Genomic DNA, 10,381 nt, shown 5'->3' on the forward strand with positions numbered 1-10,381 from the left:
AAAAAAAAAAAAAAAAAAAAAAAAAAAAAAAAGCTGGAGTAGCTCAGAGGCAAAGCTCATCTCTAGCACGGTTGAAGCCTGGATTCAATTCCCAGCATGGAGAGCAGGGAATGTGTATTAAATTAAAGCATAAATAGAAGAAAACAGCTAGAATCTAATACAAGAAAAGATAACCCAGCCATGCTGTGAAGCCTTGCTTTTTAAACTGAGGTCTAGCCTCATCTGGATACAACACATGACCCATATTAGAAAGTTGAAACTTGGGTTGAACATTCATTGTAAAAAAAAAAACCAAACCTCTGGAGTTGACTCAGAAGCAATCCCCAGAGGGCCAACAGGAATGTAGTCCAACTGTCTAACATGGAGGAAGCTCCAGGTTCAAGCCCTAGGATAAACCTAGTACAGTCCTGCATGCCTATAGCTAAGTTCAAAGTCACTGTTAACTATACAGCATGATCAACACCAGCCTGGGCTACATCTCATCTTGTATCCAAAGAACAATGCAGAGGCCTTTTGCCTAACCCTCTCTACGATTCATCTTTTCTAGCTAATTCCACAGAGCAGCAGTGGGACTCTCTGCAGACAGTCTCAGAATGAAAAGGAACTGCAGGATTCTGTGTCTCTGTGCTGCTCGTAACCTTTGCCTCTAGAGAACGCTAGTACAGTTCCCTGTAACAGCTTGAATTTCAACAACTTACCTGTCGGACTCTTGCTATTGGCTCATTGTTAGCAGGACAATAGGTCGTAATTACCTTGAAACACAAGTAAACAAAAAGTGACAATCAGATATAGAAATTATAATCATTCCCAAAATAGAAAAATAAAACCAAAGTAGGAGCCTTCAGGCTACCTTCTGTTATGACTAACGCGCTCTTCACAACAGCCTTGGGCCTCTCATCTATTCATTAAGAACTCTCTGTAAGATCCATGCGTTGGTCATCTGAATACTATGTTCAGAGGCATATATATACACAACACACCTAACCCTCACTGTAGCCAGACATTCAGCTGACAAGATTATATACTGCTTTCCACCTTAACTCTGCCCACCCTCTAGTCTGGAAACAGACCGCCTAAGTCCCAACACACTACGTAAAGGCCTGTGTTCATGAAACTGGAGAGACTCCAGAAGAAAAAAAAAAAGACAACACTAAAGAGCCCCTAAAAGATTAGGTTTTATCAAAAGGCACTAATAACTAGATGGTGCCACAGCAGGGGCAGGCGGATATCTGAGTTCCAGGCCAGCCTGGTCTACAGAGTTCCAGGACAGCCAGGGGTATATAAGGAAACCCTGTCTCAAAAAGGGGGGTGGGGTGGGGGAGGTAGGCGGAGGTAAGAGTGCTTGCCGCAGGTGTACACATCCTGGGTTCTCGTCCAAAAACCACAAAGAAAAAAGAGACAACGGGATGAAACTCCCAATTTCATGGTAACAATTTAAATCCCCTGTCTCTCTTACAGCCAAGGGTAGCCAAAAAGTTGCTTTTCCTGTAACAAAGCAGGTTCTAGTAGGGTTGAACGTCATGTTTCTGAAAAAGCTTTCTTTCCCCTAAAAGTATGAAACACTCTCCTAAGTTTGGGGCAACCAGAACCTTAACCTGTCCACTGCATGTTTTATCACGGTGCTAAATCTGGGCAATAAATACTGAAAACCAAGTCTTCAAGGGGAGAAAGTTCACAACATTTCAGCCAGGAGGAGCTTGTTACGGATCCCAAGCAAGGCTGCCATACGGTTTAAGCAAGCATTGAAGGTTAGCCTTCCTAGCAGCTCCAATAGGCCATCGATCCCTCACACGCTAAAATCTAAATTCGATTCTTCTTGCCTTTCTGCAGGAGAAAACTTCTGCTGTACAACTTTAGAACTTTCCCATCCCGGTCTATCCTCCCTCAGCTCCAGTTGGGAGGTGGGAAGGGAGGCGCCCGCCTTGCGGCCTCCCGGGCAAACCTTGGCTACAATTTTCCGGGACTCCAGCATACCTCTCCCCGGCCGCCCCAGCTTCCATTATACACGCCCTCGTTATCCTCGCGGAGCCCCAGGTCTTGCAGCCAGGCATACTGGGGATGATGGATCAGCAGAGTGGACATGTGGGCGGCGGGCCTGCTCCAAGGACAGGAAAGCTTGCTGGTCTTCACAGACTGCACACAGAGCCTGCGGGGCACACGCCACATACTGAGCTCAGCACGCAAGAAGCCCCTCCGTCAGGGCAGCCCCGGAAATACAGCCCCGCCCCCCGCCCCGGAGAGTCCACTTGGCAGGCCCCGCCCCCTGCCCCTTCTTTGGGAGGCCGTCCCCCAGCCCCCTTCTGCGAGCGCTCATTGGACAGACCCCTCCCCCCGGTGATCCCATTGGGCAGCCTCGCTCCACCCCCTAGACACGCCCCCTGCCCACTCCTCATCCTCTCCGGCTGGGGTCGTCCGAGCCTTACCTTCTGGGTAAAGTGGCTGCCTCAGGGTCTGGGGCGGGGACAGGGCTGAGGGGGCAAGGGAACTGCGCCACCCGCTGCCTCTGAAGTCCGCTGGGTTCGAGCCGAGCTTTCAAACTGAGGCACGCTGCTGGGCCGCACTACGCTCAGGGCTCAGGTATTCTGGGCATGCTCGTTCCTTGGATCTGGGCTGGGACCTGAACATTCAAGAAGCGATGACGTCACTGACCCCAGTTGTAGCCCAGGGAGGTTTTTCAGTGTACGGAGGTTTGAAGAAAGGTTTTTTTTCACCGCTTTAGTAAATTAAAAATATCTCCTGCCGGGCGGTCGCCTTTAATCCCAGCACTCGGGAGGCAGAGGCAGGCAGATTTCTGAGTTTGAGGCCAGCCTGGTCTACAGAGTGAGTTCCAGGACAGCCAGGGCTACACAGAGAAACCCTGTCTCGAAAAAACAAAACAAAACAAAACAAAATGTCCTAATAAATAAAAAGTATCACATGATTGTACTGCCCTAAATACGCTGCCTCGGTACATTCTTTTAAAGAACAAACGTCGTTTTACTCAATGGCCTTCACTCTCCGTGTCTTTTTTCTGCACTTGCCTCTCAACTCTTTTACAGATAACTGTGTCATTCCTCAATAACCAGGCCTCTCTATATGAAGGAAATCCCAGCGTCTTATCAGCACTAGGTGCCTCCCTGATAACCAGTCTGTTACTCGTGTTGGGTTTCTCAATGATTCCCCGCCTATGTTTTCAATATGCTTCGATTGCTTTCTACCCTGCAGCCAAAGTCATAAATAGGATAGGATACAAATAGGAAAGGAAAAAACAAAATCAAACTATACTTCTTTGCACATTATATGACCCTTTATTTTAAAATCCCTAAAGACTATACTAGATGCATTAACACTTATTTAGCAAAGCAATTAGATACAAAATCAATATAAAAAATTATTGGGACTTTTTTTATATATACAAAGTCTTATATAGCCCAAACTAGCCTCCTGCTCACTCTGAGGATGATCTTAATTCGTGCCTCTTCCACCTGAGTGCTGAGATTATACCCAGGTGCAAGTGTACCTGACTCTCCACTGCTAGGAATTAACCCCAGGGCTTCATGCATCCTGGGCAAACAACCTACCAGTGTAGCTACCTGACTAATACAGTGACTTCTCTATATAGCAATAACAAACATGCTGTGGAAAAATGAAAACAACCTAACTGGCCATAACAGCAATAATAATAATAATAATAATAATAATAATAATAATAATAATAGGTTCCATTTCCAGCACGGCATAACAAATATGGGTATAAAAACCACGAAGCCAGGGGCTGGAGAAATGGCTCAGCGGTTAAGCTCTCTGACTGCTCTTCCTAAGGTCCTGAGTTCAAATCCCAGCAACCACATGGTGGCTCACAACCATCCATAATGAGATCTGATGCCCTCTTCTGGTGCTGCCTGGAGACAGGTACAGTGAACTTACATTTAATAATAAATAAATCTTTGAAAAAAAAATAATGAGATCAATTTGTACAATGAAAGTGCACTGGGGCTGGAGAAATGGCTTTGTGGTTAGGAGCGTTGACTGCTCTTCCAGAGGACACACAAGGTGGCTCACAACTGTCTATAACTCCAGTTCCAGGAGACCTGATAACCTCACACAGACAAACATGCAGGCAAAACCCACCAATGAACATAATAAAAATAAATTATTTTTAAAAAAGAAAGAAAATACATGAAGGTTCTTAAGCATACATTTAAAAAAGGATGGCTCAGAGGAGCTGGTGGGGGTGATATGATCAAATACATATATATAAAATGTTCTCAGAGAATATATGAAATACATATTAAGAATGTATAAAAATACACTTTTTAAAGGGAATGACAAACACTTAACTCCTGTGAGTGGAGAATTTGCCATTTTAATGAGCAAAGTGTACTCCAGGTCACCTCAAAGCCACACCCTAGTGAGCTGGGGGTGTGGAATAGTTTGTTACAAGGACTTGTGGAGTCAGAACCACCACCACCACCACCACAGCCCATCGCACCCCCAACCATCATAACAATATAGGGTCAAACTGTCCTCGGTAGGACAATTAAAAAGACAAATAAATGGTTTAAAGGGCATAGGCACTTGAAGCCAAGCCCGATGACCTGAGTTCAATCCCCAGCACCACCTGGTAGGAGAGAAAAGACTCTAGCAGGTCGTCCTCTGACCTGTACACATGAGTTATGGCAGGCGCTTATGCATACACTTGCCCACACACACCCACACACTAAAAAATAAATGTATTTAAGTTTTTAATAAAAATAAAAAGACAAGTAATAGTGAAAATCAAAGACGGAGATTTGGGACTAGAAACATGGCTCAGCAGTCAAGAGCACTTCATGCTCTTACAGAAGACTTAAGTTTGATTTCCAGCACCCACCCTGGGCGGCTTATAGCTCCAGTGGCCAGTAACTCCAGCTCTAAGGGATCTGACCTCTGACCTCTGAAGGCATCTGGAGGCCTGCGTGTGCACACACACACACACACACACATTAAAAATGAAAATAAAATTGTCGTCACATTACCAATCTTGTAAGGGGACAGCAGCTTTTCCCTAGTAAGCCTATGATCTTGTCCCCTAAAAGTGTCTGCCCCGCCAAGGGCTAACGCTCTTAATTACCATCATATGCAACTAATTCAAAATACTGCAGACCTTAAAGAGCTAAAACTCTTAGAAAAAAAATTAAAAAAATAAATCTTTGCTGTGACAAAGTGTTTAGTTATATCCTTAGCTATCCACAGAACCCACACAATGCCACAGTTAGAAATGTCACCGGGATGCTAAAGCTGCTATTCTCCAAAGCCTTGACTCCTCTGCAACTATCTTCAGGGTCACTGTAAACGCGGTAGGAAGGCCTTGAGTCTTTGCCTTCACTGCTTATGTGTCTCCTCCCTACACTGCGGTGGCATTTTAGATCACACTCCCCCTGCTCCACTCCACACTTCAGCAGAGCAATCATTTAAGGAGTGTTTATCTGAAGCCGGTGACCTTCCTCCCTTAGCGCTGAGGGCACCAAGGGAAGAGCAACTAACTTCAAGATTTCAAGACCATCATAATCAGCAGATTTCCAAAGTCCTCTGCAGCCACAGGAAGGCACCCGAAAGTCTCTACCACCGCCACAGCCCAGCCCACCCCTTAGTCTTTAGCTGTTGCGCTAATACGACAGCAAAGGCTTTAGTGTACAGCTGATTACCAGGAGGGTGGAAGCTTCAGGCTTATGTCTGCCTCCCTAGCCAGCTGGTAGCAGAATGCATAGGAAGGAGAGGGGAGAGTGTTGTCTTAACATTCACTAAGTCAGTCACTTTTTGACAGTGAAACCACACCAGAGAAAACCGACTTTAAAGAAGAAAGATTTCTTTTGGCTCATAATTTTAGAGGTTGTGGCCAAGTACTGGCAGTATTGCTTTCAGGCTCATGGAAAGGCATGATTAGAGGACCATGAACGAGAAAAGTTGTTTACCACACTTTTCTGGTCATGTCCATTGCTGAAAAGCCAGTTGTAATTGGGCATGGCAGTGGCCTTTAATCCCAGTGCTCAGGAGGCAGAGGCAGGCAGATCTCTGAGTCTGAGGCCAGCCTGGTCTACAGAGCAAGTTTTAGGCTAGCAGGGCTACACAAAGAAACCCTGTCTCAAAAAACAAACAAAACAAAACAAGGAGAGAGATCCAAAGAGAGAGAGACACACACAGAGACAGAGACAGAGACAGAGACACAGACAGAGACAGAGTCAGAGAGAGAACAAAGATTGCAAAGTGTAAAAATTCAATGCAAGAATTGAGATTTTGCCCAAATGATAACCTTAAAACTTTGTTATTTAAGCCCTCACCCTAAAATCCGGTTTATGTTTCCTGCTGACAAAAAAATTTCAACACTACTGAAAAAAAAAAACAAAACCAAAAACCAGGAACAGATGGCCTACAGAGACAAAGCTTATTTTCCCAAAGGCAAGGAAGGACTTTGAAAACAAATGACCTAAGCAGTTTAGGGCGAGAAGGTTTGTACGTTTGAATTTTACTACATTAGCACTCCTCTCTCTTTAAATTTAAACAATGTACCTGGTAAAAATCCCTTTACAAAAAGAAAAATTGCAGGGTTGGAGAGATGGTTCAGGTTAAGCTCACTGACTGCTCTTCCAAAGATCCTGCGTTCAAATTCCAGCAACCACATGGTGGCTCACAACCACCCGTAATGAGATCAGATGCCCTCTTCTGGTGTGTCTGAAGACAGCTACAGTGTACTTATTTATAATAATAAATAAATCTTTATCGTGAGCGAGTGGGGGCAGACCTGAGTGAGCAGAGGTCCTAAATTCAATTCCCAACAACCACATGAAGGCTCACAACCATCTGTACAGCTACAGTGTACTCATATACATAAAATAAATAAATCTTGAAAAAGAAAAATTTCCTTTACACAAAGAAATTCTTTAATGTAGGACAAGTAGGAACATGCGTTTTTATTTCATTCTTAATCTTCATCTTTAGACCTTGTTGTAAGTTACTTTTCTCTGAGTAATGTAACAAAGTTGCAATCCCATGATCCTCTGTGAAGACAGAAAAGCTGAATGAACGCTGTTGAGCTCAGCCCATCTTGTGGCCCGCCCTTCTCTCCACTCTCACAGTGGCCAGCATTCAATCTGAAGTATGCACCATCTTACCAAGCTTGCTAGCGTTATTTCTCTCTGACTGGTCCTGGAATTCTTTTCCTCTCTGCTGTCAAGGGTTTTTTACCTGAATCCATATCCCTCCGGCGAGATCCCTCAGGCTATGGGGAAGCACTGCTGGTCTAGGTCTCCCCACCAGAGTGGTGACATTTGACAATTACCGAGGCAACAGTCACAAATAGAAAAGGGGGAAAGAGCCAGGCGTGGTGGTGCACGCCTTTAATCCCAGCACTCGGGAGGTAGAGGCAGGCGGATTTCTGAGTTCGAGGCCAGCCTGGTCTACAAAGTGAGTTCCAGGACAGCCAGGGCTATACAGAGAAACTCTGTCTCGAAAAACCAAAAAAAAAAAAAAAAGAAAAGGGGGAAAGGAGAAAAGAAAAGGGGGAGAAAGAAGTGGCACCTAAACTCCAGAATGCTCACGAGCTGATATCTGAAAAAAATATGAATATTCCTCCCTGCTTTTTAGGCCTATCTGTCTTCCTCACTTGTATAGTCTACACCTGGTACTTCTCAGTGCCCAAGAATTGCAAAACTGATTTGAAAGTTTATCTTCCATTTGTCTTGCTCTTAGCCAAAAAGAAGTCTCTTTTCTGCTCAGTTGATGCTCGGTTCCATAATCCTGAGAAGGAAAATGGACCCAAGCTGGGGTAAAAGACAGTAACATCTAAAAGAACAGTCTGTTGAATTGGAACATGTTTTAAAAGTCAGACTTATAAAATCATAAGCATTTCTTCTTTTTTTTTTTTTCATTTGTGTATGCATGCTCACATATATGTGGGCACGTGTGTGTTTTATCAAACTTGGGGGTCACAGTCTGTGCTTCAAAAGTTCAAGTTTGGCCACTCATCCTTGAGATGCCAATTAATATTAAAAATTAGCCAATTTAAGGGCTGGAGAGATGTCTCAGAGGTTAAGAGCACTAGCTGCTCTTCCAGGGGTCCTGAGTTCAATTCCCAGCAACCACATGGTGGCTCACAACCATCTACAATGAAAGCTGGTGCCCTCTTCTGGCCTGCAGGCAGAATGCTGTATACATAATAAATAAATGCATAAATAAATAAATATTTTTTAAATTAGCCAATTTAATAGTAATAGCTAAGTTAATAGTAAAAATCAGAAAAGGGAGATATAGTCAATGCAACCACATTGGGGAGAGGGACAAAGAGATCCAATGACTTCCCCTAAAGCCAGTCTTAGGGTCCCAAGATGAGATTTAAGTATAAATAGAGGTCCCAGAATATGTGCATCTAAAGAGTCGGGACCAAGGTGTGGTCTGCACACCATTCATTTACCCATCACTGTCTGGGCTTCAGTCTCATACTATAAAGTCAGCCAAGCTAGAACTGTGGAGGATCTTTTTTCCAGCTCCCCCTCTGGTTGGTGCCTTCTCCTTTTTCCAGCATGAGATCTCTGGGGAAATTTCCTAGTGTTTCAACCTTCCGATAGATTTACAGATTTAGATAAAGAGACAGCTCTTTGAAATATTCTCGGTTCTGCCAGGATAAATTTTATGAGTTCACATGAGCGTGAAAGACAGAGATCATCAATATTGAGTATCTTCCTCCAGCACGCTCCATCTTAAATATTGAGGCATCTCTCACATAAACCCAGGGTTTGATGATCCAGTTCATCTAGCTAATCAGCATCCTCTGGGACTCTCCTGTCCCTCCTAAGTGCTAGGATCACAGGTGAGCTGCTATGCCCACTCGGGACTGAAGCGGGCGCTCCGGGTCTCACTTCTGCACAGCAAGCACTTTCCCTAATGAGCCATCTCCCAGCCCAGCATCTCTTACATATTCTAGAAACAAGCCCCTCAAAGTAAGAACCCTGCCTGGGTGGCATATGCCTTTAATCTCAGCACTTGGGCAGGAGGCAGAGACAAGTAGATCTCTGTGAGCCAGGCTAGCCAAGCCCCCCCCCCCTCTCTCCAAAAACAAAGCAAAACTAAACAAAACACCTTTAGAGATCAATATCCATATTATAATAGACTTGGACTAAAATATTTACCATAGTTCCCCCCTCCCCCATTTGGTTGGTTGGTTGGTTTTGTTTGTTTGTTTGAGACGATTTCTCAGTGTAGCCTTAACTGTCCTGGAACTTGCTCTGTAGTCCTCGAACTCACAAAGATCTGCTACCCTCTGTCTCCCGAGTACTGGGATTAAAGGCAAGTGCCTGACCTTTTTTGCACAGGGGTATGGGGGGAGTCCTCTTTTTTAAGCCTTCAAATTCAAATCAGGAGTAGCCCACTAAATCTCTCTAGTCCACAGATGGAAAATTGTGTGATTTCTGTCACCATAGTCACATGAGCCAATTCACACATTCATTCTAACTGTAAAACTTTCTCTAAATATAGATTATTGTCTCTCTGTGAACTCTGACAAATACAAACTATAAATCACAAAGACCAACAAGCCAAGCATCAGATTTGCTTGTCTTCAACTAAAATACTTATTAATTGGTGATTAAATAAACGGTAGAAGCATCTTTGCAGTTCTTGTAGCCTCCCCTCCCCCAGCCTGAAACCTGCTTGCTCAGGGGTGGAGCTTCCCGCTCAATCGTTCTGCCATGCCCACTGCTGGAACCTGCCCTTTGCTGTTTGGAGCCATACACGTGGTCACCCTGCTACTGGACCCCGAGATTATTTGGTGGGAATTGGGCCCCCTTCCCCTGCTTCATAACTGTGTGCGGAACAGTAAAATTGAGCGTTGATCAGAATCTGCCTGTCTTAGCTGCATTTCTTTCTCTCGTCGGCTAGCCCCTCTTCTCTTCCAGGTCTCCAAAATGCCTTTCCAGGCTAGAACCCAGACTGTGATCTGCTGGCCGGACACAACACGTTCTCATAAAATCATGGGCAAATGTCAAAAGCACGACTTTTTAGGTTTTCAGCTTTATCATAATTGTAGTGCTTGCATCTTTTACTCATTTGCCAATGATTTGAGCATATAAAGCTTATAAATTTTGTGAGTTATATTTCAATAAAGATGATTTTGTGGTATCAGGAGTTGAATTTAAATGTGGTTAAACATGTTTGGAATTAGCTGGAACAGAAGACTAAAACATGGTTATAGGAAATGAAAACTCAGTGTACTGCCTGGTTCTGGCTATCAACCTGACACAAGCTGGAGTTATCACAGAGAAAGGAGCCTCCCTTGAGGAAATGCCTCCATGAGATCCAGCTGTAAGGCATTTTCTCAATTAGTGATCAATGAGGGAGGGCCCATGGTGGGTGGTGCCATCCCTGGGCT

General features: G+C 44.3%; 1 protein-coding gene across 2 annotated transcripts in view; it reads right to left on the reverse strand.

The window, feature by feature from the left end:
• Positions 1–10,381, reverse strand: part of Aldh7a1 (aldehyde dehydrogenase 7 family member A1) — a 53,564-nt gene that overhangs the window by 40,272 nt on the left and 2,911 nt on the right. Inside the window, exons 2-4 of one of the 2 annotated variants that reach the window (XM_021151145.2) lie at positions 2,424–2,617; positions 1,975–2,146; positions 699–752 (exon numbers count right to left, since the gene is read on the reverse strand). In XM_021151145.2, the coding sequence (XP_021006804.1) occupies positions 699–752; positions 1,975–2,082 (162 nt within the window). In that variant the 5' untranslated portion in view covers positions 2,083–2,146; positions 2,424–2,617. Of the gene's footprint in view, positions 1–698; positions 753–1,974; positions 2,223–2,423; positions 2,618–10,381 lie in introns of those variants that run through there. The other variant, XM_021151144.1, reaches the window with a different exon arrangement.

The sequence above is a fragment of the Mus caroli genome, chromosome 18 (genome assembly GCF_900094665.2).
Source record: "Mus caroli chromosome 18, CAROLI_EIJ_v1.1, whole genome shotgun sequence".
NCBI classification, from domain to species: domain Eukaryota; kingdom Metazoa; phylum Chordata; class Mammalia; order Rodentia; family Muridae; genus Mus; species Mus caroli.